Source organism: Neospora caninum, chromosome IX, assembly GCF_000208865.1.
Source record: "Neospora caninum Liverpool complete genome, chromosome IX".
Lineage (NCBI taxonomy): Eukaryota > Apicomplexa > Conoidasida > Eucoccidiorida > Sarcocystidae > Neospora > Neospora caninum.
This window is the reverse complement of record NC_018390.1, coordinates 3,941,935-3,967,709: the sequence shown is the minus strand read 5'-3', so window position 1 is coordinate 3,967,709 and position 25,775 is coordinate 3,941,935. Positions and strand designations below refer to the sequence as shown.

The following is a 25,775-nucleotide window of genomic DNA, read 5'->3' as shown; positions in this document are numbered from 1 at the left end:
CCGCTGCTCGGGGCAGAAGCCAAAGCGCGAGAATCGACGCCTCGTTCGCTCGACGCAGCTGTGCTTGGACAGATCGAGGTTGAGCGTCGAAGCTTCCTTTCGGAGCTGCAGGGAAAGGGCGACCGGGCAGAAGCGTTCCCCTCATTCCTGAATTGTAGTTGTTCACCGAAGTTCCGGCAAGTGTTTTCGGATGAGAGAGAATGCGGCACAGAAAAACGGGGATTGCCGTTCATACCAACCGAAAACCTGGGGGACGGAGAGCGCCTTCGGTCCCTCGCCCCAGAGGTGTAGGAGAAAAACCGGATTCAGTAGCTCCGGTTCGCTTCGTCTCCTCTCTTCTTGTTACCATTTACCATTCTATAGTCTTCCGAATCATGCAGTCTCGCTGCCAAATTGATGAAGTGTCCAGATTCGGGAGTTAGACGCGAACAGCACCGTCGTTGCCCCCGGAAAACACCTCTGCACATGGTCGCGTGCTACCACTGTCACCAGTCACTCAAAGAGGCTGTCCGAAGTTGCTGCCTTTCTGCAGTCCTTAGCGCCGCTGCTTCTTATTTCCAGCACCGAATGTTTATAAAAGCGGGCGAGTAGTTAGGATGCTTCCTTTTCCTGAAAGCCGCTCAGCAATTGTCACATGCTACTTAAAATACGGCAAGGGAAGCCGTCGTCTCGTTTTCTGTTCTCAGAGAATTGCCGAGGGAAAGATTTGTAGTGAGCGGAGTCACTCTGCCTGTGGTCTCTTCCGATGCGAGAATTTCTGTAAGAAACAAGACCAAGTAAACCCCAGTACTACGCAGAGTATTTCCCTCCACCGTGGGTCACGACAGAGAAGACACGAGAACCAGAACCGAGGAAACTTCCACAAGACAAGCACAACCGGCTCGAGCACGGTAATTGACACTGGGGCACGACGATGAAGGAAATAGAGTTCGCATGTAGTTTTCTTGCTCACAGCAGTGTAACTGGTAGGCCAGCAGCCTACCGCGAGCAGAAAAAAAACTGCAAGCACGGTTTTAAATTCTGTTTTGCAACTGCTTCCAGGAGGGGCCGCGGTAGGTATACCGCACCACGTTTACGCGTTCCCGCGGATATCACCAAGGAGACTTCACGAATACGTCTTTCTCCATTGTGTCAGCAACTCTGTCCTCATAGAAGCTTCCTTGTTCGAACGTAGTTCTTCCAGCAAAAGTTCGATTCCTGTGGCCGTCCTGAGCCGCCACAGCGTGTGTCCGAACAGCGCGTCACACACCCGCGCACACCGCCTGGCGCTTGCCGTGAACGAGCGAGAACGGGCCAGGAGACATGCATCGATTCCAGTTTATTTTCTTTGTTTGTTGTTTTGAGTGGTCCATGTATTCGGAAAAGGACTTATCACGAAGGGAAACGGGAGTGAAACGACGTTTTTACGGGGGAAGAGACGAGTACGGCCGTTTTTTCCAACTTTTCTTCATCATGATAAAGGGATTTTGCTTCCGTCACGACATGCACAACGAAGAGACAGCCCCGTACGAATGGCACAATCGGAATGTTCACCGTCGCGCTCCCCACACTTTCCCCCTTTTTTCTCGAGAAAATGTTTTGTTCGCAATCCAGGAATTGTCCCGTATTCGTCGCGGTCGTCGTTGTCGAAGCCTAAGGGCGTTTTAATCGCATGAAAACAGCGGAGAAGGCACCGGTCGTCTCTCACGCCTCTCCCTCCACATTCGCTCTTGCTGTCTCCTTCCTCCCTGTGCCGCCCTCTTTGCGGCGTTTTCCCGCCTCCTTTCCCTCTCCTTCCTGCTCCCTCGCCTGTCTCTCTGTCCTCCCTTCGTCCGACCTCGTCTCTCCCGTTTCATCGTCTCCGGTCTCCTCTCGCCGGCTCCGTCTCCTCTTCTGCCTGCATCTGCTTCCTCCGCGCCCGTACTCTTGTTTCTTCCCCGCACTCTGGCCCTTGTCACCGTCGTCATCTGAGACGGGACCCCACCTCCCATGTTCACGCGAGACTGCCCGGTTGCTCATGTCTCTTGACCAACTCGTAGGTGACCCTCACATCATGCACACTGACAGTACGACGTTCGACTCCGCTATTTCCAGTGCTCCTCTTTGCACCACAGCTGAGCCGACCGCCGGCGCGAAGGGGGTTGCCCCTTCCGCTTTCGATTTCCGCTTCCCACACAATGCGAAGCCGCCGACGGGCGCGACGGCTCGGTGCAGTCGCGGGTCTGGTGTCTGTCCTCTCTCTCGTGCGCACTCAGACGGTCTGTCCTTTAGCCCTAGAGCACAACGGCCACTTTCCACATGAAGTGGATACCGACAATGTTTGGGGATCGCGTCCGGGGACCTTCCTGTTTTCCGGGCCGAATCGACAGACTGCGCCTTTTTCGAGTCCTCCTGCATCGCTCGCACGCATCTCGCTTCTGTCCTTGGCATTCCATCCTCTTCCATTTTCTCGCGGCGCACCCCCTTCGGGCGGTGCCGTGAACGGTCTCGGCGACGGAGGCGCCGCGCAGCGCCGTTCTCGGGCACAGTGTGCAGGCCGTCGGAGCGCGGAACTTCTCTTCCTGCCTCCGCAACTCGTTGCATGCGGACTGTCAACGTGCCGACGCACACAGCGAGGTGCGCCAGCCGCGGGTGTGCCTGGAGGGAGTGGGGGCGGCCTGTGGGGTCCCAGAGCGAAACTCGAAGGGTCGGGGGCCTCTGCTGCCACGTCGAGGCTGTGCACTAGCTCATCTGGCTCGTCTCTCCTGGGAGTTCGCGGCAGCCTCTTGGTTTGTTCTTGCCCATCCCCGTCCGAGGTGCCACCGTCAAGCTCGTCTGCTCTCTTCGTGAAACGCCGACCCACGGCCCCCACCTCGATCGCTGAAGACGAAGAGACTGACGAGCAGTTCACTCCGGACCCAGCCAAAGTGCGGAGTCGCTTCGGCTCCTTGACTGAGCCGGGGCCTTTCCCAGAACCCCCCCCTGAGTCTCCCTACTGGCCATCCCGGCCGGCAAAACGCGTGACTCCCGTCCCGGCGAAGCTTCCCAGATGGCACCCGCGGTCGCCCTTCCCGACGCTAAAGCCGCGCGGCCCGCTTTACCCGGAGAATCCACGGAGAATCCGACCACCGAAACACCGACAATTCAAAGGCGCCGCACCGCCGCCTACCGAGCTGCCGCCCCCCCCCACAGAACTCAGGCGCGACTTCCGGACTTGGGTCCGCGATGAACGCTACGAGTATCCGCAGTTCACGACAATCCAGGCGAGCATCAGATACAGGTAAGCTGCGCGAATAGCAAGCGAGAGCGGCCCTAGCGAAGCACAGCTCAGGAGAAGACCCAGCGGTCTTGTGCTGCCGTGAAACAAACGCACGGCTAGTGAAGGGTTCCAATGCCCGCCAAAGTCGAGTTTTACGGCGGGGACGAGGAACCGAGGTTGCGTGGTGAGATAGTGCAGCAGGAAACCAGGACTGGGGGAGTGCCCGGAGGGAACGGGGGTTTTGGGACGAGCGTCGAGACGCCGGAAAGCTAGATCGATGCGGCGGACATTGAGGGTTTGTCGAACGAAACCGGTGCAATTCAGCCGTCCTGTTGCTTTGAACTACCTCCGGGGTTCCTAGCCGTCCACACACCATCCGGACTGCGTATGGCCATCTCCGGATTCCGCACGATTTATCGCCGGTTCTACGAGAGCAGCCTGCCTCTACGAGTAGCCAGAGACAAGCAAGCAACTGGCTTTGTTTGACAGGGCTGCTGTGGAGGAACCTGGGTTCTGAGGGAATTCCGCATGCTTTGAGAGGTTTCCCTGTAGGTGTGTCCTCGTGAATGACTGAACCAAAACACTGGCGGCATCGAAATAAAAGTAGGAGTTTGTTGGTGATTGTTTACTAGCATGAGACCGCTTGCGAATGGTAGTGACGCGGAGTTGATGTGAAATGCTCTTCCTTGCAGGCGAAGGCTGAAACGGTCTTCCCGCAAGCTGGACTGGAGGCTGAAGAGCCTGCAAAATCGCCGCATGTATTTCGCATGGCGACGAAATATGCGAGACCAGGAAACGCATCGCTGGCTACGTGAGAAGGAGCGGTGGTCGCTTCTGGCTGCTCGCTACTGGAAAAACCAGTATGCACTTCAGGCGCAGAGGTGGATATCTGCAGACGACACACGAGACACACATGCAGTGTCTGCAGACAGAGGCTTGGGCAGAAACCAGCAGAGAGAGGAAGATGCGGATGGGTTTGAAGAAGCAGCGGGTTCGGACGTTGAACAGGATGCAGAGCAAAGTGAAGAGGGAGGGAGCGGAGCAAGCCAGGGGGAAGGCCAGAGAGCGCGAGCAAGCAGTCGCTCCGGACCTATCCGTGGGTCGGGGGCGCCGGAGACCCGCCCGTTTGGTCTTGGAGAAGACAAAGCAGAAGACATTTTGCACTTCGCTGACCCAGACGCGCTTGCCGAGGTTGTGCAAAGCGGCTACCGCCTTCCTCCCATGACGGCTTGTGTCGCAGATTCGCCAATACCTTGGTGGGCGTCTGCGAAAGGCCAGCACAAGTGGCGAGGGAGAAAGACGGCAACCAATATCCAGAGTCGGTGGGTGAATTGGGCAAACCCGAGACGAGAGGTTGAAGCTGTCGTAGCGGGGCGGCTGCTCAGGAGGCAAGGCAGAATTCTTCGTCATTTGCGAGAGAAGGGGATTGAACTGAGGGAACGCCTAAGGCGCGTAGAAATCCCAGGCGACGGAAAGACAGCAGTGCGGACAGAATTCAGTGCGGAAGAAGAGAACGGCGATTCACTGTCAAGCCTACTGGAGACAGAAGGTGGAGAAACGTCTTTCGTGCGTGCTGCATGCTCGGACACAAATGCAGCTGAGGGCGAAGATGTTCCTCGCACCGACGCCGGCGCGTCGGAAGAGCACAGACAAGCGCATACAGTCGCTAGAGGAGAGCTCACGGCGGATGCGAGGAGACTCAGGGCAATCGAGGCGGCGATGGACGTCGCGATGATGCTCGGCCAGAGCGTGGTAACAAAGACGTCAGGAGCCTCTGTTCCATATGACGTGCGCAGTCCGTTCATGCGGTCGCACACGTCGTCACGGAGGCGACGAATGCGCATGCGGGGCCGACTGAAGGACTCAGACCAGAGAAACATGACGCGCCAACAGAGGCGGCTAGATAACTTTGCACGTCGCCAAGCAGCTGCGGCGGAAAAACGCGCAGCCATAAAAGAAGCCAGGAGGAAGGCGTGGCAAGAGAGAACGGCCTCGGAACTGGGAGAGAGTTCGCTTCACGGAGGAGAACTTTAGCGGGGAGAGACGAAAACACTTGCACCCGTGGAAGCTCCCTCGTCGTTAACGGAGAACACATCGGTCATACGCTATCGGTGGTTTCGCAGGTACCTCAGGGGGACAGGCCGCATTGCTGTCGAGCCGTACCGCTCTGTATCGTTTGCCGATGGGGTGACGTCGCCGGGTTTTCTACACCCCTCATATTTGCCTTTTTTGGCCTTACACCGAGAGAAGAAAGCACTTTGGTGAGGTCTAACTGGTTGAGTTTCGTTCTCTTGGTCTCTGTCGGTGGGAGACCAGCTACTGAAAGTTCTATGCAGAAAAATCAGGTGACCGATCACCCGTGTCCCTTGTCTACAGGAAATTACCCACTTCCGCAGGAGCCGCTTGGCTTTCGTGCTTTCCGGGTCTTTTTTCCCCGTCGTATGACGCGCGGGCGCTGTGACAACGCATGCGTCGGTGCACAGGCGTCGACAAAATTGTCAGACGGGCCAACACAAGAAGTGAAAACACCCACACCACTGCACGTTATCCGCTACGATACCACCTAGCAACTGGACCGGAAGCATATCAATGCACAGGGAACAGATCCTTTAAAAGGGATACCCTGCGCCAAGGACAGTCCCTCGCGTAATTATATATATAATCCTTAAGCGGCGCTCGACTCTGTACCCAGATTAAAATGTAGGCACTGGGTGCTATTCGGAGCCGAAGAAGAAATTGAGTCACTGCTCATTAAAGAAAGTGGAACTATAAAAACATTCACACATGGGGTGACCCCAAACCTCTGTATCTCCTGTGGTGCGTCAGCAGCCTCTGCCGTGCACTAACCAGTTTTTTTCTGTTTCGGCCAGTTGAGCCTGTCACGCAATTGTTGCCATGCTCAGTTGCGTGAGATACCGGAAAAAATCTTGATTTCATTAGCTCCGGATACTTGAGTTTTTGATGTGCTGTGCAAGAGGGGAACACACATGCTGATGGAAACACGGGGGTGCCGGGGACGGCCCTACCATTCTTTTCTCGAAAGCGGAACACGGTGTTCCCAGCCACGTGTTCGTTGTGAGAAACGATACTCGTGCCTCAGAGATAACCTCAGAGGCAGCAGGGTTTACGGTTTCAACTGCAGTCTACAATTCACACATCACGTCGAGACACGTTAGATATTCTCAAGTAGATTCAATTATCTACCTCAATGTACAATTACGCAGACGCTGATAGGATTCCTTTGCGTCCACCAACAACACACTGTCTATTCCGCCGTGGTTCTCTTCAAAGTTGGGGTGCTTGAACCATGTGCATTTCAAGAAGTCTTGAGCACGGGAACGGCCACTTCTGCTATCCGCCAGCATCCCGAGCGAATGTGCCTGGCTTCTTGAGAAACTGAGAAACCGGGACAGTATAACGCCTCTTCCGTGCTTGATGTTTATCTAGTCACCCGGTAAGAAGGCTTGCCACAGCTTGGAAATGTTTAACATAACGCTTTTGCCCCGCTTCAGAAGTTGAAACACCAATCGACAACCAACCACGATTCCTGCATTAGTGGGCAAGAGGCTCCCATACACGGTCCGTGCTGCTCATGGAGCAGACACGCGAACCCCAAAGTACACGTGGATATCCTTGCCAATCCAGAAGGACGAAGAGAGTCTCCTTATATAGTTGGGCCAGGAGTTACGCTCATGCAACTCAACTAATGACCTTCTGCAGTGACCGGAAGATGAAACAGACAGCTGGCATTCAAACCGATAGAGTGAGAACGGTCGAAATTGAAATTCGGTGCACCATTTGATTTCGTGTCTGGTGTGTTAGGCAGGCCGGTACGCAACTCTTCACATCTGCCCGGAGCCTTGTTTCTAATCTGAATCCCTTGCGGCCAGTGTGTCTACGTAGAACACCTCTTGCTACGCAGATGCCACACACACACACACATCACTCGAGACCTTTTCTGACCAACCAGGAGACCACCCGTCAGCACGCAGATTTCTCTGATTTCATCTATTTGTGTAAGACGGAAGGTACTCGGCGTGGCCGATGCTGCCGCACAGAACATCACTTATTCCGGCGCATGCAGAGGCAATAGCACAACAAAAAATATGGGTTGCCTATGTGCGGACAGTTGGCCACCAAAAAGCGGTACGAAAGATGTAGCGACGGTTTGACGTTGTTTTTTACACTTTTTTCCCTCAGAGAAAGGAAATTGCGGAGGAAACCTTCATTACATGCTAGGTGGATTCGTAGGTTTTCTTCGGAGTCCTGCGCGTCGTGTCTTCTGTTAGTTCCGCGCGTCTGTATCGAGAACCACCCGCCACAACAACCGTTGCTATCGGCAGGTTTTCACACGTGCAAGGACAGATTCTTTAACCGTTATCTGTTGTTTGTATTTGCTGTGTGCTATTTTTTTGGGAGAGCTTCGCCCGTTGTTGCTGTGGCTCTCAAGTCTCCACTTCTCTATACTGTCCCTTGGCGTCTCATCTTTCCTTCGCCCCCCTACGCTGTCTCGGAGATTTCTGAGGTTTTCCCGTTTCTGAAATTTCTCACCGTTCATCTCTTACACGATCTTCTCTGTCTCTGACGTCTTGCTTTTCTCGAGGCATCCATCGTGCAGAAAACGTGGTGATTCACATTTATTGTCCAAGCTTGCTGGGTTACCTCCCACGGGCCACTGGCACTGCGCCACAACTACGGACGAATGTATGAGACTTTAAGAGGGTACAGAAAAGGGGAAAGTTGTGGAAGACCGTCCTTAGTTCAGGCTCCACTTCGGTGACGGGAAAGTCCGTCGTAAAGTGGTGTCTTTTCAGGGGAAGGCTACGGAATTTTGGTCTGTTGCCTCGCCGGTGACTAAAACTCGTCAATGCCACCAGTCGGAACTCCGGCACAGTTTAACCAGGGAACCCCTACGTAGCAGAGACACAAAGAAGAGCAAATCGCCAGTCAAAAGCTGTCCCTTTTGTCTCAGCGCGGGCGCAGATTTCTCTGCCTTTCCTGTTTCTTCCTGATCCGCCTATCTTCAGGTGTCGACAGCGTAAACTGTAATCTACATATTTTTACATCTTCCTTTTCAAAAGGGCACCCCTCTGTTTCCGTGCTCATCTCTGTCGGCCTGGATTGTTCAACAAGGACACGCGGCCTGAATCGAGACATCGCGAGAATCTCAGTTGTCTGCCGGCTGAACTCTCGGGCGGCATTCCTGGTCGATGTAGTGTACACCCACCTTTGCAGAACAGCAGATTATACGGAGTGTCAGGCTCAAGAGCATTTTGAGGCAGCATCGAAAGCAGCCACATAACTCCCTTTTCTTTTTTTTTCAAGACCAGAACGCACCATGGATGTCCACGAGCATGAGGCGGCGACGGGTTGCCGCTTCTCATGGAACGTGTGGCCAGCGACGCGAGCGGAGGCGCAAAAGATTGAGCTTCCTCTGGGGTGTATGTTCACTCCGTTGCGGGAGTGCACCAGTCTTCAACTTGTCGAGTATGAGCCCATAAGGTGCCGTGTGAGTGGATGCATTCTTAACCCGTTCTGCGCGATTGATTTCCGGAGCAAACAATGGACTTGCCCCTTCTCTCTTCAACGCAACGCCTTCCCCAACCACTACGCCATGCACATTTCGGAGCAGGTGCGTGTAGATAGCCGCCGTCTTCGTCCGGAGCCCACTCTCGCCGTTTGGCTCCGTGGATTGGACAGAAAACCGTGTCTTTGCGCTTTTGTGTCTCTACACACTGACAAAATAGTCCAGGCGCCGGCTTCGACTTTCCACACGCGTGCCCTGAGCGACTTCTGCACAGAGCCAGAGCCTCTGTCGCTCAACCTGGCGTTTGCTTGTTTCGCATGCGAGAGACTCAGAGGCGCGCGAGCGAGTTCCAGGAAGCCCCAAAGTGCCACACTTTTCCACAGGCTCTCCTGGAGTCCATACACACATCTCGGAAGATCGGAGGGGAGGGGGGGAGTTTTTGGTGGCGCGCCCTTCTCGCGTGAAAGGTGGAGAAAGGACGCCGAGTCTCGACCTCCTCGGTGTGCAGTCAGACGTGGAGGACGGAAACCCGAGAACCGCTCTTTGTTTTCTTTCCCCGAGTATAGGACTCCTTGCGTCCATTGCCTATACGTGTGTGCGTACTGAGTGTACGTGGCAAGTGCGACGAATGCGCGCTGCAGCGGCGTCTGTCGGGCTTTTTTCTCAGCGAACACACGCCTACGCATCTACATTGGCTCTTGCAGGTAGTCGTGTGTACCCTTGAGTATGCGCTTTTGGGTGAATGCGCTCTGTTCCCAGAACTTGCCTGCGGAACTGCTGTACCCGACGATCGAGTACATTCTGCCACAGCCGATGCCTGCTGCGAACGGGGCGCCTGGCGGTGCTCCTGCGGGAGGGGAGCTACCGCCTCCTCTGTTTTTCCTGGTCGTGGACACGTGCATCATCGAAGAAGAACTGGAGCAGCTTCGCGACTCTCTGATGCAGGTACGGCACGTAGCGATTCAGGTTCCACAGGGCAAGAGGTGCGGCGTGCTCGAGAAGCGAGAGCCGAACGCGACAAATGCGAGGATGTGAAGCCTCCTTGTGCTTGCGCTGTAGGCTCTCGCGCTCATGCCCTCGGACGCGATGGTGGGCATCATCACGTACGGCGCCATGGCAATGCTGCACGAACTGGGAGGCGGCAGCGAGACCGTGGACGTGATGAAGGCGCACGTGTTTCGAGGAAACAAAGAGCTGACTCCGATGCAGGTGCGCGCATGCACCCCGACATTGACAGACCATCGGGGGCTTAGCCCTCGCGGCCTAGCCTTGCCCCGGCAGAGAGCGACGTCGTTCACAACGTTGTTGCACTTTCCGTACAAACCAGCACCTGCGCCAGGGGCTGACGTGTCGACCCCCAACCTCGCTCGAGATCGGGTCGACGAACGGTTCTTCCTTCAGAAAGAAGAGAGGCCTTTTCTCTCTCTTTCCTGCGCAGCGGGGCTCTGTCGAAAGCGGAGGCAACCCGTTGCCTGACGACGGGTGACCATGTCATTAGTGTCGCCGCGGAGTCACGCGCTGGGAGCGCTCTCGGCTCACTGCGCTCTGCTGTTTCGCTCTTTATCCTGTGCCTGTGCAACTGGAAACCCCGCTGTGTGCCGCTTCCGCCTCTCCTGTCGCGCCTCCACAGATTCAGCAGCAGCTTGGCTTGATAGGAGGAGGAAACAACGCCTACGTTCCCCCACGCGGAGGCCAGGGCGCTGCAGGATCTCCCCTTCTCCGTCCCGCCGCCGCACGCTTCATCCAACCTATCGGCGAATGCGAGTATAAACTGACGTGTATTCTCGAGGAGTTGAGGCGCGACTCCTGGCCTGTACCGTCCGACTCCCGGTGAGACGGATTGAACTCCCGCAGAATCTCGGTTCTTGTTCGCGCCCACATCCCTCCTGCCTCGAAGGACGGGGCTGTCAAGCTGGGAGCCGCGCGGGAAAGATCGAAGATTAGCGGAACAGTGCAGGGGGGCCTCGAGATCGTTTGTGAAGAGAGTGACACAGGTAGCGACCGGTTTCGGTGAATTCTGGTGGAGAAAGGAGAGAATGCTTGGTCGAAGGGCGTCTGATACACGTGCAGAAACCGGATGTTTCATGTGACCTGGGAGATCCTGCATGCACCGATGACTGCGAAATGCTGCGTGAGGAAACTGACCTTGGTGAGAGCTGGGAGGCCGCGCGGCATGCCCAACTCTCCAAACTGTAGACTCCAGACGGGCTCCATGGTTTGGAGCGTCTACTCATCGAAGTCGATTCCTGTTCCTGTCCCTGTTGATCTTAACATATGAATGGTGGTAAATCATGAACTCGTCGACACTGGTTCCCTGCCATGGGCGTATGAACATTTACGCATCTAGTTACTCGAACGTGTCTGCGCTGCTGCGTTTTGCCTCTGCTCCCTTAGGCCTATGCGTTGCACAGGCCTTGCCCTGTCGGTGGCTCTGTCTGTTCTGGAAGCGGCGTGGTACCAACTGCCGGCGCGAATTTTGCTGTTTGTTGGCGGCGCATGCACATCAGGACCCGGCCAGGTAAGCGTTTGGATAAGCTGTCTCGGTGAATGTGCGTCTCAAGTCCTTTCGCCGTGCTGGAGTGTCCCTGGAGGCGCTTCCCGGCCAGCTCAACACGCGCTGCAAAAGCAGACAGGGACTTCCAAACATCCACCGGAACGCGGGTTGCCCACAAGGAAAATGTAGCCTTCCTGTGGGCCTATATATATACATATATATACGTTGATATATGTACATATCCACATGTTTTCGTGTCGGTCATCAGACTGTTTTGCAAGTGTTGGCGAAGTTAACTAGACTGGACCTAGAAGTTGAATGCTGGGCGTCGTGTGGTTTGCATTCACGGTTATGCAGTTTGTGTTTTCTTTCTTCTGTCCCTCAAGCGCCACCCCGACGTCTGCATGCGCGCGTCTTCGCTGCCGGCACGATTATGGAAGAGACGCTCTCGCGCAGAAAACCCGTTTGCCTGTGCATGTGTCTTTTCAGGTGGTAGATCTGTCTCTCTGCGAGTCCATCAGACACCACTTGGATCTCCAGAAAGACAACAAAAACGCGCGTTTCGTCAAGAAGGCTCTCAAATACTACACTCAGCTCGCGAACCAGGCGGTGAAGGCAGGACACGCCGTCGACATCTTTGCATGCTCCCTCGACCAGGTGCGCAGACAGCCGCTTTTGTCCTGTGTCCGAGGATGTTGAGTCAACGAGGCTTGTGTTCCTGCATGCAGTTGAGATCCACTCACTGTGATGTTTGCGTTTTTGTCAAGGAGACGTGTGTCGCTGCCTGCATGCACCGCTGCACGCTGTCGAAGTAGAATGGCGTGTCGGCGTCCTCAGTCTGTGTTGCTTTCGAAGTTCCTTTGCCCAAATGGGTTTCCGAAAATAAAAGGGGCTGTCTCTGAGGTCGGGAGCTCGCGTGTCGTTTGCTGCACTCAGGTCGGCCTCTATGAGATGAAAGTTATGACGGAGAAGACCGGCGGATGCGTCGTTATGGGCGACAGTTTTTCCATCAACGTTTTCAAGGACAGTCTCAAAAAATTTTTCGAAACCGACTCAACAGGTAGCGCACCTGCTCTCCAAGCGGCTTCCTCACAAGGCGGTGTCACTACACTGACGAAGGCGTCTGCATGCATGCGTGTGAAGAACGACACCGAACGTCTTCGGGCCTCCAGCTGTCCGCTTATATCTCGCTGTGTACATACACACTCGCTGTGTACATATATTCACCCATCTAGCGGAAACACGCTTTGGCAGGCGACTTCCGGACTCGCAAAGGCAGCGGTTGTGTATGCTGTGTTTCGGGTGTACGCGCGGCGTCGCAGGTTTCCTTAAGATGGGCTTCAATGCGAAAATCGAGGTCCTTTGCAGCAAGGAGTTCAAAGTTTGTGGCGCAATAGGGCCGTGCACAGGTGCGTTTCTGCTCCAAATGATGTGAAAAGACACCAGAATACGAAAGAGGCAGTTTTGGGATTTTTTTTAACATCTTAAATTCCCATCCTGCTGCCCCCACATCTCTTTAGATAGAAGCCCCGGACATGTGTGGGAATCGAGGAAAGCGCGAATCTGACAGGAAGGTGGCATGGCATCCGTCACAGGTTTCAAAACCCCGAACCCCTTCCCTCGATGGAGTCTAAACAAGCGTTGCGTGCTTGACGAGAAACATGCTGCGCACATCCACACACTTCTCTATATGATATATATATATATATATATATGTGTATGTATTAGGATGTGTATTAGGATGTGCGTTCGTGTATGTGTCCATTGCCTCTTCCCTGACTTGACGTAGAAGCCACATCGGCTTTGTGGGACGTTAGCCGGAAACCAAAAGCGTGTAGTTTCCAACTGCTCGAGATTTTGCGTTTTGTCGTTGCCTTGACGAGGAGCTACACGGGGCAGGCTGCACATCGGGCGTTGAGCCGCCGCCACTAGGCGTCGCATGCTCCCGCAGAGGCGTCCTGTGGGTTTTCTACGCACTCTGCGGCGCTTGGTTTTTCGGGTGTCTGAACAGCTGAGCTGCGTCTCGTCTCCGTTTCTGCGGGGAACATCCGCCGTCTCTGCAGGCACGGGCAAGAAGGGGTGCCAGGTGTCCGACACCGTGGTAGGCGAGGGCATGACGAGCGAGTGGCAGGCTGCGGCTCTCGATAAGGAGACGTCGATCGCGTTCTACTTCGAAGTGACGAATCAACAAGCGCAAAACCTTCCGCCAGGTGCGTGCCTGTCCCCCTGCGCGAAATCCGAGAGCCTGGCTCTCGTCGGAGAGCGCCGTTCGCGGGCATCACGAGAATTCTAGACGGGCATGCCGGCAGCCACAGGGCGCGTGCGGCTGCGCGCAGGTCGAGTGAGAGCAGGAGAACTGTGTCTTGCCTTCCAGCAACCAGGCGACGGCCAGCTGCCGCGGTGCTCTCGTTCTAAGAGTGGAAACAGACGAACCAGCAAAGCTGGGGGGTGCGAGCCCCGCGCGCAGGTGCCGAGTCCGTCGCTGTTTGATGCTGTATGAGAATGCTCGCGGAACCGCACACACAGCATGGGCTTTTCTCCGCCCTTGAGTGTATATACAGCTCGGTTCTGGACCAGGGAGCCGCCGTCGGCTCCTGCATCAAGTGACGAAATCGTGGACTGTTCTTGGGATTTTCGCGGGGCCCGGAAAGGTGGACTGTTTTTTGCTTCGGGTTCGCTCTCTCTTCAGGCAAACAATCCTTCCTCCAGTTTCAGACGTTGTATCTCCACCCGAGTGGTCGGCGCCGTCTCCGCGTGACAACCCTCTCTTACCGTTTTGCGGAGCCAAACACGATCGACGTCGCTCCAGGTGAGATTGAAACAGCTGCGGCTCTCTTCGCATTCCGCCCCTTGGGGCACCGCTTCTGAATCCAGACCCTCAGCAGGGTTCTCCGACTTCGTCTTTGCCTCTTTATTTGCTTTCGCCTCTTGACTCGCGGCGAGCCGTCGCACAGTTTGGCTGCCGGGCGGGGGTGGGTGACACGAATCAGCTAGAGAGGCGGAAATAAATGGTGGAGAACGTGTCTTCGAATGGAGTCGCTTCGTCTTCGCCACTTCGGTTGGGTACTCGCTGCGGGCTTTTGTCAACTCACAGGTTTCGATCAGGAAGCTGCCGCCGTCCTGATGACGCGTCTCGCAGTGTTCAAGACGGAGTCCGAAGAATCTCTGGACGTCCTCCGGTGGCTCGACAGGAAACTGATTCGCCTCGTGGCTCGTTTTGCCGGTACGCGCCGTGTGAGGCGGCTTGCGTCTTTCCGATGAAGCTTGCTTAACCCGGCGTCGCAGCTTAAGCTGCATTTCGTCCAAACTTCACACTGGATTCGTCTTCGTTTTAACTTAGGACAGACCATGGGAGCATGTTCGTAGTATTGCGCTCCAAAGCCGGTGGTGGGCGGGGCTGACGCAGGCGTGACAGCGTCCACTGCAGTGCCGCGCTGTGCCTTGGAGGTTCGACATAGAGTTGCGGCGGATATGCGTAGAAAAAGGTTCGGGTAGAGAGGCTCCTCAGGCGGTTCCCGCGTCTAGTTCAGCGGGCGCGCGAGGAATCAGACCGTGCACGAGACGCGTGAAAAACGCATGCGCTGCCCGTGATGTGTGCTGGTCTGCGGCAGGCACCCATTGCTGAACGAAATAAGTGCAGGAAGACTTGCGTGTGCAAATTTTTGAGAGGTGGAAGAGGAAAGGCAGACCGGGAGATCGGACACGTCGCATGGTATGCAGGAGTCTGGTCGCGTCTTGACTGCCTTTTCCGTTGCAGATTATCAGAAAGACGACCCGAGCTCGTTCCATCTGTCAACGGAGTTCAGCATCTACCCGCAGTTTATGTATCACCTGCGGCGGAGTCACTTCCTTCAGACGTTCAACGCGTCTCCCGACGAAACGGCGTACTACCGGTGAGTTCCATTTCAGCAAAAGCCTGCTCGAGAGGCGTGTCTCTGAGTCGGCAGTCACGCCGTCGACTGCTTGCATTGCAGGTTGAATTGGTATAGGGCCCAGGGGCGCATGCCGCGCGACGGCCGTTCGTGCGCGCGGCGCCGCCGCCTGGGTGCACTGCGCGCGTTCACTTCTGCGTCGAAAACCCGCGGAGCCTCTGCGACTCCCACAGCTCCGAATGCCCGTGGCGGACCGGGTCCACGACACGAAGGGTCGCCTCTCGCTCCGGGGATTGCGTGAATTTCCGCGCGGCAGTCTGCGGCTCTGTGGCCGATTACCTCAGCGCGCGCCGCGTCTCGATTTTTTGGAAGAGTATGGCGTAGTTGGGCATGCAAATCAACGGACGAGCGCACGATGGGCGGCAACCTCCGGGTGATGACAAAAACAGCCCGGGAGAGTGCCAGCGTTCTTTCTTCTCTCGTCTGCTTGCTTGCGTTCCCCTCTGTCTGTACTCCAAACCCGCAGATGATCAGCGGTTCTCCGGAACGGGGGGAGCTTTCTTCTCCGAGGAAGCTTGACAGCGGTTTGTGCGGGAAGCATCTTCCTTTCAGAGACGTTCTTTTGCGGCTGCTGTTTTGGCTGTCGCAGGTCTGTGCTCCTCCGAGCGAGCGTGATGAACGCACTGGTGATGATTCAGCCTGCGTTGTTGGAGTATTCCTTCGAGCAACAAGGCCCGCCCCAGCCTGTGCTGCTGGATGCCCAGGCTCTCAAGGTAGAAACAGCGCGGGTAGAGGGACGAAAACCAGTGACCAGGCCACCGGAAGAGATCCATTCACAACACCTGACACACACACGGCGCACACAAAGCCCCCGTGTGACGCGCCACAGCAGACGCCACGAGCACCTCTCCCCCCGTTGGCTGGTCCGATATTTCTACTTCAACCATCTACCTGTAGAGCTACGGCCACCCCACTAGAGCCTTATACATATATATATATATATATATATGTATAGTTCCGATGCATTTAGACATCTACGGGCATCGGAGATGGGGAGTTCAGCTCGGGCTTTCGTTTTTTATCTTTGGTGAAGCCGCAGAAAGGGTCGGGCAGCTTCCTTGTGCATGGTCGAAATGCCGCAGGCGAGTCAGGGCCAGAGAGACAAAAGCAAAGATTCATGTGGGGGGCCGAAGAAGACGGGATTGGCCGAGAGGATGTATCCGTTCTACGTGAGTGTACATTCAAAGGTAAGAAGTGAGCGTCAACTGGAGATCACTTTGCTCTTTTTCTGCAGCCAAACGTGATCTTGTTGCTCGACTCGTTCTTCCACGTCGTCGTCTGGCATGGCGAGCTCATCCACCAGTGGCGCGAACAAGGCTTCCATAATATGCCAGAGTATGAAAACTTGCGGCAACTGCTTCAGGTGAGGAAATATGCGAGACTTGCGCCGAACACTCGACGCTTTCATTGCTGTTGCACATGCGTTTATCAGACCAATCTCCCCACAGCAAACAGACTCGGCCTCTACTGCTGTGACCTGCAAGGCGAACTGAACGTTTTGTCTGAAGTTTGCGTCGGCTTCTGAAGACCGGTCCCCGGGTGTTCGTACGGCATTCCTGGGCGCATGTTTACAACCTTAGGTGACTGATCTCAGAAAGATGTGGACTGAGTCCCCCTTTGTTTCGGGTCATTTCCGCTCTACAACCTCCTGCGGCCGCGTCCCGAGCGGAGAGCGCGGGTTTTTTCGGTGCATGTTTTTGAGGGCAGAACTCCGCGTTTTGCCGTTCTGCCTTCACGGCGCTTTTCTGGCCACGGTATCCCGACGTCGAGGCCGGGGCAAGATGGGAAAACGCTTGGCATGTGCGCGGTCTTTTCAGGCCCCTCTCGAGGACGCAAAAGTTATTCTCGACGAGCGTTTCCCCGTCCCCAAGTATGTTCAGTGCAACAGCGGAGGAAGCCAGGCGCGCTTTCTGCTGGCGAAAGTTAACCCCTCGACGAACTACGCGCAGAGTGCCTCAGGGGGGACGCCTGGCATGGGCGGCCTGATGGGCGACTCTGCTGGCGGCGGCGAGAGTTTCATCAATACCGACGACGTCAGCCTCAAAGTCTTCATGGACCATCTCATCAAACTGGCGGTGCAGAGCTAGCTGGCCTGCCAGATGGCGCAGAAAAAGGCAGCAACAGAAAAACTCGAGGCTCTCGGCGGAACGCCGTCTGTTCATACGGCTCATACGGCAACGCGTTTTCTGCGCGCGCAGCAAACGGTCCTGTGGAGGGGGGGACGGACGGCTGGACTGAGTCCCGGCGTGGCGGCGTTTGTGTCTTGTTTCACTCGGCCACAAAAACAGGCCTGGGGCACCGCGAAGCAAGCGAACCAAGCGGAGCTTCGACGGGATTGCCGAGCAGAGGCACGAAGAGGGAACCTCGACGCTGAGACGAGCGTGATAACAGAACAAACCAGAGAAAATGTCCAGAGTAACTCTGCATCAATACTGCAGCGTGACGAAACACGTGATGGCGCATTTTTTGTGGGAAACTTTCGGAGCCCGGTTCGCCGGCCGCAAAGGAAGCGGTGGCGACGCAGCCTGACTTGGCAGGTGCTTGTCGTGTGCGTCCCACCCCAACGGTTCTGGGCGCATGGCGCCAGGGAGCTCGCAGGTGTCAGCAGTGAAGCGCTGGACAAGTGGGTCCCGATCCAACTGCGTTTTCTTCCATCTGTACGTACACACCCGGTGCAAAAGCGCGCACGTGGGGTAGCGACGTAGCGGCCATGCGCGGGCATGCTGGCCGTTCTCTCACAGCCCAAAAGCGATCAGGTTCCACTTCGAACATGGTGCTTTACGCTTCTTCAACTGCCTTTCTGGTGGAACTGTTACAGGAACTCTAGAAACGAAGAGAAATGGGCTGTCTTTAGTCAGTGTCGAGTCTCGACCCCAAAGACGTGAGGCCTGGCGTTCACAGAGAAATTCTGGTGCCAATGTACCGAAATACATTCGCGGAATTTTGAAGGATCAACTCTTTCCGAAAGGAAGCCGGTCACTACGTGTGGGACAGAAGTGATAGAGGATAAGACATGCCGGGTTCTGACACTAACGTGGCCGGACGGCTCCTGGCTTTCCCCTGCCAAAAATCCCTGCATTTGCTTGCTCTCTCAGAGTGTGCAAAGTGCCAAACAGAAGAAGGTAGTGCATTTCTGTTCACCCTTACGGGCAGTGTGAGCTGCGTGTGAATCAGCAGGGTCGGAAACAGTGGAGCAGCTGACTGGCGAAGTTCCGCTTCAAAGGGGGAATGACTGAGTCAGGTGCTGCTTGCCATGCCACTTTTTTCGCAGAATTGTAGGCTCCGAACTTTAACGAAACCCTTTTCCTACGTATCACTGTGGTCATCTCGCCGTCAGGGACTGAAATTTGGCAGCAGCTTTGGGCGCGGGTCTAAGCAGTTGTCGACAAAGAAATCCCCAGCTCACAACAGACCTGTTCAGCGTGCCAGTGACAGCATACAGGAAATTTGTTCTTTCCTTCTCTTTCTGTAGGGAAGAAGTTTGCCTTCTTGTTTCTCCTCTTTTCAAGGATTAGGATGTGTAATAAGTAGAGCCTCAATGTGCTGTTCCACTGCTGAAGAAAGCAGTGCGCCACCGACTACGCTCGTTCATGCCACGGGGGATGATGACACCAAATTGTCTTGCGAGACAGATCTTATCCCACTATAAACCATGAAAAAAAAATTAGCAATCTGTATAGTGCGTACTACGCTCATCTGTATCCTTCACGCGCTGGCTGCTGGTATGCTACTGTCATTCTCGCGACACACCAAAGAAGCTACAATCGGGTACGCCTGCACGGTATGTTGCTTTTGTTGATTCTTCGGAATGCCCCACAAAAAGATAGGCAAAACTGACCAGGAGAGGCCTTCTTCGATCGTACAGGATATACACACATTTTTCAAAGACTGGGGTAATGTGTAGAGCCGTACTGAACTTTTCCCATGGACACTAGCAGAGGGGTTTTTCTCCTGCAGCGCGAGAAGGTGCTCAATGTGCCAGACACTGCAGTGATCCAAACATGAGTTGGTACCTAATTTACTACGACGACCCTGTTCTCTCATGAGGGAACTAGATAACGTACACAGTAATTAATGGAGTGCTCTCGTAGAAGGAATGTGAGCTTTAGCGAACGACAGTGTGACCCTACGCGCTGGTTGCCGCATTGCTGTGAAAAGGAGCCCTGTGGATCCAATACCGCTACCGCCTCCGTGCATGCGTCAAATATGTTCCGCCGAATCAGTATTATGTATAGACTTTTCACTTAGGGATGAGAGATCCCGATGACGATAAGAATAAAACGCATCCAAAGGTCAAATGTTGGGAATTCATTCTTCCCGAGAAAGCCTGCATGTGTGCCGTGTGGACTTCCAACCATCGCCTGATTGTGAATCTACCGAGTTTTTCAGTTAATGTGTTGGTGTCTCCTATCTCGCCAAATGTAGAACGAGACAGGTGGACCCGCCATCTGCTGCACGGGTGAGTTATGGGACGACCTGCTTCCCTCTGGCTATGCCACTTCTTCCTGAATACAGCTCCCCTCTGCCGTCAGCTTACCGCGGACGATCTTCTCGATGGGAGCGCCTCGATTCTCTGCTTCTTTCACGCTAGTCGCCATCATTGTAGGCGCCTTCCGGAGCATCGTTCCATACGGTGGAGCCCTTGTTTTCCACAGGGGGACTGACCATAGTCGGTGCCGAAGTGGGGGATCATGTCTTCTTCCTGTCACTACTGGATGGACATTCAGTCCCCTGGGAGAGAATGCGGCATCTCAAGTAGAGTGGCCTCGCCCATGGAGCTGGCACAGCGAAGCGCGCAGCCTTGCGTTTAGGACTGTTCAGACATTGCCGAGCACGTGTGGTAGGTTGTTTCAGAAACAATTTCCTTTCTCTTACTCTAGCAAACTACCTCGTCTCCGCCCAGATGCTTGTTTTCCTCCCCTGTCACCGGCTTCCCCATGCCGAAAAATAGGCTCAACACTCTCAGCCAAGTCACATTGCGGGCCGACTAGCTTGCTAGCTCGAGGTCGAGCTCAGGTGACAGGAACGCTGGAGAAACTATCCACGGCGACCTCCCTGAGAGCACGCGCCTGCACTGACGATGCAACGTGTCAACAAAAGGCCACCGCGGCAGAGCCAGTTGGCCTGGGGACTAAGGCCGTGGAATCTGCCCACAAGGCAAGCGTCTCTGAGCGTGTATCAGAGAGTGGACGCTTGAGGGAAATTACCGAGGTCAATGGTGGCGTACATGCCGGGGACAGACTGGTTTTCCCGAGGCTTGGTGTTTTCCCAGATTTCGTCGAAGCGTTGGACAATTTCGGTGTTAGGCAGGCAACTGAGATCCAGCAACTGTCTATACCAGCCATCTTAGAAGGCCGTGACACGGTTATTGGAGCGGAAACTGGGAGTGGAAAGACTCTCGGTTATGTTGTCGGTCTGGTTCAAAACATTCTGCTTCAGAAAATGATTCACGAGAAGAAAGAAGATGCAGCGGTGCTACAAAAAACAGAGCTCCCCATCCCGAGACATCATCCATATGCGGTTGTCATCGTACCGACCAGGGAGCTGGCACTGCAAGTAGTGGCGTGGGCTCGAAGACTATGCCGAAAGAGCCCTATAACTGCCCAGCTGATGCTCGGGACGTATACAAGGTGGCCTTTCGGCACACTTGCGATCCCGACCTCTCCCGATCTTGTGGTATGCACTCCACCGGTTCTCGCACCTTTCGTGAAGGGCGGCCACGCCAAAGACTTGACTCCATTTCGAGAAATTCAAATGCTAGCATTGGATGAAGCGGATATGCTTCTTGAAGGGGGATATCGGCAAGCAATGGAGGGCATCTTCACGGCTTTCCGCAGGGCGGATCGGCAGTCGGCTGCGAGCGGGAGGCGGCGAACGCAATACATCTTTGCTGCTGCAACCATCCCCGACAGGGGGCCGAAGTCTGTCAGGAAAATAATCAGCCGTTTGTGTCCGAGAGCTACGTTTTTCTGCACGGAGAGCCTACACCAACACAGGGAGCAACTGCAGCAGGAGTTCGTCGAAGTCCCTGCAGGAATATCCGATGACGAGCGGGTCAATCTTCTTTTAAGCAGGCTAAAGAAACTTGGCGGGGACGACAAAGTCATGATTTTTTGCAATACGGCGCAAATTGCACGGAGCCTTTTCGAGGCTCTGGAGAAGGCGCTACCAACGACGAGGCCGAAGCTGTTTTCTTCAGAGATTGATCAGAAGGACCGATCATTTAACCTTGGTCTCTTTGCGAGGGGAAAGAGTAGGATACTGGTCTGCACCGACGCAGCATCTCGCGGTCTTGACATAGCCGGTGTAACGCTTGTAGTGCAGTACGACTTCGCGCTAAGTGCCGTGGCACATTTACACCGCGTTGGACGAGTCGCACGTGGCGAACATCCTGGGAGAGCGTTGAATTTTTATTTCGACAGTCAGAGAGCGCTAGTGGACGTCATCAGGAGGGCGGCGCGGGACCCTGTTTCCCCTTCTGTTGCCGATGCTTTCAGCCGAAAGCGTTCCTTCAGGAAAAAGCTTAGAGACGACAAAAGCGGATCTATTCAGCAGATTTGGGACAGCCAGCCAGGCGAAAGCCACAATTTTGACGAAGACGACCCACATGCAAGTGAAACTGAAGATGAAGATCGCTTAACGGTTCCCGAAGAAACCTAAACTCTCCACAGCCTGACCACGTCAACGCGTATGCTTGACTGCACCTTATAACCTCCAGGTTTCCCCCTGGTACGTTTGGCCTCGTAGTCTCGCCGTCTGTTTTGCATTTAGATTGCGAGCGAGGCATGGCGCATGTGGCACAACCTCGTCTGACCTCCTGTAAAAGAGCAGATCGTTTACCAAGCAGTTCCTGCTCGGATTGCCGAAGTTGGTCCAGCTCGGAAGCTGTGGCTGCAGACAATGATGATGCCATCTGCCCAGGGGTCTTGTGAACGGTTATGGAAATGCCCAAGGCCGGCGTTTCGCTCACCTTGAGACTGGCCTCTAGTTTTTTTTGTTCTAATTTGAAGTTGTCAACCTCTCTCTTCTGACGCTAGAATAAATAGTTGACACGGGTCGTCTCCGACCATCTCCGAAGGAAACTTTCAATCTCACTTGCAAAGCGGTCTCGGTGATAGAAATATTGGACCTCTGTGCACACATTTCAGCCCGAACGGACTTCACATCTTCTTCTGATTGCCTAATTTTCTTCGTAACGATTTCCGCCTGCTGCCTGGCAGTTTGCGCAACCTGAGTAGTTTGAAGCGGAGAGGTATGCATTCGCCCCTCCTTCGTCTGATTGCATTTCTACTGACTGTGCGAAAGTCAGACGATCGGACTGTTTGAAGCAGCTTGGAGCACTCATCCCTATGTTTCTCCCTGCAGGGAGAAGTCACTCTCCACAGCCTCATGGATAGCCTCGCAGACATCGCACCTGCCATCTTTTCTGGACAGAATAAATGCCGATCGAATCCGCCCGATCTCCTCAACCTTGGCTTTCAGACTGTTCACCTCCGCTTGGTGAAGAAGAAGACGCAACGAAGCAGTTTGCTTTTCGGACACAATTTCAATCAATCCCTTTTCTCCTGTCGTTGTGTGTTGGTGAAGCCGGTGCTTTTCTGCCGTTGCCTCCGCAAGCGCCTTTTCCAGTGTCTGACGCTTTTCTTCTAGGTGTTCGACTTCTTCAAAATATTCGGCTGTCTGCCTGCGAGAATGATCCAGCAGTGTCAAGGATTCGGCCGCCATTACGTGTACATGCTAGTTTACTGACAGAAAACCCGCACGGATCAGATGCACGTTCAACCATCAGAGGCGAGTGGAAACGTTACCGTCTTCCTTTGACGCGAGTCAAACCTGAAAGACTCGTACCATGCAGTTGCTTCACGCAAGAGCAGCCGGACTGACAGGAAGCTTAAGCAAAGAGCGAAATAAACATTTCAAGGGCAAGGTCTCGGCATTGCGGCCTCTGTTTATCATGGATTCGGAAAGTCATGTTGTAGCGCACCGGGGCAGCGGATGCAGTCGGTTGTATATACAGTCCGTGAGTTCTGGTGTACCCCCTGCGTTGACACCCTCTGAGAAGAAGCAGAAACCACGATGCAGTCTGTCACGTTCCTGTGCGTCCAGTTGATTGTTCTAGTAGCAGGGGAGATCAACTCAAAGGGAACATGACGATTGGCTCTGTCTGACTGGTTGCCATTGGCTATTCGACACACCAGATCTCCGCAGCATGTGAGCGGCTCTTGCGTCCTGTCGGAAAACGTGTCAACGCCGTTTTCCGGAAATACAGCGAGATAACGGTGCCAAGAGTTACGCCATGCAACACAAAGTCAGGAATTGCTGCAACACCACAGAATTTAGTTCGCCTGTTCGTAAGTATCACGATAGGTCGCTCAAGTAGAGCTGCGCCAACACCAGTCACGTAGATGATTGCTTTCGTCAACACAGGAGACCACTGCGTGGCTCTACACCAGCCTTGAGAAGCTGTATTGTATTTGCCAAGGACTCAGAAAAAGTCCGATGCCTGAAACCATCGAGTCAACTGCAGGGAGGGAGCAACAACTCCTGCCAGGGGAATAGAATGAGTTGGTGGGAGCTAGCAGATTGCTTTTTTCCCGTGAGGGGGATCAACTTACTTCTCGTCCCGCTGATGATCTCTGTAAATAGCTAAAATCGTTTCTTCTGGTTTCGTTGTAAAAGCTGGGCAGATACCGTTCGCTTCCTTACTGGTTCAGCTTCTCGTTTTTCGGAGTAGTTGAGCAGAGCTTTGGCATTTACACTCTTGTCACACCCGTGGCGTCGGCGTATGGCTCGGCCTTATCGCGTCAGTCTTTGCCTTTTTAGATCCTACCCGTCTTGTGTATCCTTCCGAGAACCACACTTAGCTGTTACCCTCCTCGGAAACGACATGCTTTTCTCTGCAGAAAACAGACATGGACCCTGCTCGCGATCCCGCTGCAGCCCCGGGACGCAGTGTGCCCCCTCTAATCTTGTGCGACAAGTACATGCGCAAACAGAGGCATCCATGGCTTTATCTGTGATAAACGTTCACCTCAGCCCAGGCAGATATATGCAGTACATGTGTAGAAGAATCTGTTACAACATTTGACCAAGGGTTTTTCTGTTGGTCCCCCGTGCCGACCTGTACGCTGACGCATCTCTCATCCACCAGAGTTCAATGAATGGTCGACTTCATAAGCATTTCCTTTGGAACACAGCACTGTCAGTGCGTCTTCGTGTAAGTGACAACTAGGTGGATGTATGTTGCGGTGCGCTCAACAGAAGGCACACACCCACGAGATTAGCTGTAGCAGGGCATGCTACCCTCAGGGGACACCAGCCGTTCGCCTACAAGGGACTCCACACCTCTTCTGTGAAACGTGGTAGGCAAAAGGGTTGGCAACGGAGTCGTGTGATCATCATAGAGCCTAGCAGACAGCAATCTTTGTGGAATCCGCCGAAGCACCGGCGAATGACACACATATACCGCTCACCTGCTGGACTTTGACGGAAACGAGATTATGACACCTTGCATTTTCCTCCAAGAAAACTATGGCCACTGCAATGGTTGGTGGTACATGGCACACCTGTGCAACTTTCAGGGCGACAGTGAAAGGTGGAGAACATGGCGATGTTTAGAGTCACTCCGTGCAGCTGCGACTGGACGGTATCTGCAAGGCTGTCGCACATTCACAGAGGGTGAGATGTAGTCTCAAAAGAAGAAATCTAGCGTCGCTTGTTAATGACCGTATGCTTTTATTTTAATTCGGCATCATCCACATTCTAATCCATGAGGAGCTTTCCCAGCAGAAGGCTCGCTGACAGGCATGTACGCTCAACGCGCGGCGGCTGACGCCGTTGATGCGTTGGCAGTTCTTGATGCTCCTGCAGATTAGGATGGCCATCCCACCCCGAGTATTGCTACCTAGGTGACAGAAAAATATGTTGATTAACACTTTGAACGAATTGAGTGCTTTCTTCGAGGCCGGGTGAGCCATCCTGTGAAGGACACTGTGGGGCCGCTTTCGGGCCATTCATACGATGTCGCCTTGCGCGCCGCGCGGACACCTCTCTGGTGGTTACTCTTGCCAGGAAGTGTCTTGTAGCTGAGAGACCTTGCCGCTTCGTAACATGCCACAACGACGAAAAATGATACCGAGAACACAGGTAAAATGACCCTTCAAGCTCGTTTGCACACTCTGTAGTCTTCGTTTTGCACTGAAGTGCTCACATGTGAACAACCGTTGCCAATGTACCAGCGTCGTACACTTGCGCATCGACACTGCGCTCTTGTCAGCATGCGAAATCCCGCATTCACAGGCCTCTGCTTTCGACACCAGCGTTTCCCTCTCAGTACCAGAAAGCGCACAACAATGTTTGCTTTGTTTCGTCTCATCACCTTCGGGCTGTCCGTCAGAAGATAAGCTGTTTTAAAGCGCGGTGAGCTGAGGATCTGGGGGCTGTGTTCTCAATCTATACTCGTGATCCCGATTTGCTAGCCAGCTGCATGCTACACGGTTGACCCGAAAAGCATCACACCGTCTTGAAGGTTCTCGCCGTTTGTTGGTAACCGCACCATCTCCAACAAACATTCTGCCAGAACTTGTTCACTGGCCAGTTACTGGA

General features: G+C 54.4%; 4 protein-coding genes across 4 annotated transcripts; 3 read left to right on the top strand and 1 right to left on the bottom strand.

Moving 5' to 3' along the window:
* Positions 1-2,156: 2,156 nt before the first annotated feature.
* On the top strand, positions 2,157-5,251 carry NCLIV_043190 (conserved hypothetical protein; the record flags this gene model as incomplete). The annotated part of the gene is made up of 2 exons (XM_003881235.1): positions 2,157-3,238; positions 3,910-5,251. The coding sequence occupies 2 exons, from the start codon at positions 2,157-2,159 to the stop codon at positions 5,249-5,251; spliced, it is 2,424 nt and encodes an 807-aa protein (XP_003881284.1).
* A 3,304-nt stretch (positions 5,252-8,555) lies between these two features.
* On the top strand, positions 8,556-17,257 carry NCLIV_043180 (hypothetical protein; the record flags this gene model as incomplete). The annotated part of the gene is made up of 15 exons (XM_003881234.1): positions 8,556-8,849; positions 9,504-9,689; positions 9,804-9,953; positions 10,375-10,574; positions 11,139-11,262; positions 11,728-11,895; positions 12,175-12,298; positions 12,561-12,647; positions 13,302-13,448; positions 13,928-14,047; positions 14,333-14,461; positions 14,996-15,131; positions 15,760-15,883; positions 16,405-16,533; positions 16,988-17,257. 15 exons carry the CDS (start codon positions 8,556-8,558, stop codon positions 17,255-17,257), a joined length of 2,388 nt encoding a protein of 795 aa, XP_003881283.1.
* A 3,355-nt stretch (positions 17,258-20,612) lies between these two features.
* NCLIV_043170 (putative RNA helicase) lies at positions 20,613-21,830 on the top strand (the record flags this gene model as incomplete). Its single annotated transcript, XM_003881233.1, has 1 exon — positions 20,613-21,830. One exon carries the CDS (start codon positions 20,613-20,615, stop codon positions 21,828-21,830), a length of 1,218 nt encoding a protein of 405 aa, XP_003881282.1.
* Positions 21,831-21,875: 45 nt separating this feature from the next.
* On the bottom strand, positions 21,876-22,895 carry NCLIV_043160 (conserved hypothetical protein; the record flags this gene model as incomplete). The annotated part of the gene is made up of 6 exons (XM_003881232.1): positions 21,876-21,926; positions 21,985-22,083; positions 22,141-22,203; positions 22,266-22,400; positions 22,466-22,529; positions 22,585-22,895. The coding sequence occupies 6 exons, from the start codon at positions 22,893-22,895 to the stop codon at positions 21,876-21,878; spliced, it is 723 nt and encodes a 240-aa protein (XP_003881281.1).
* Between the last annotated feature and the right edge of the window lie 2,880 nt (positions 22,896-25,775).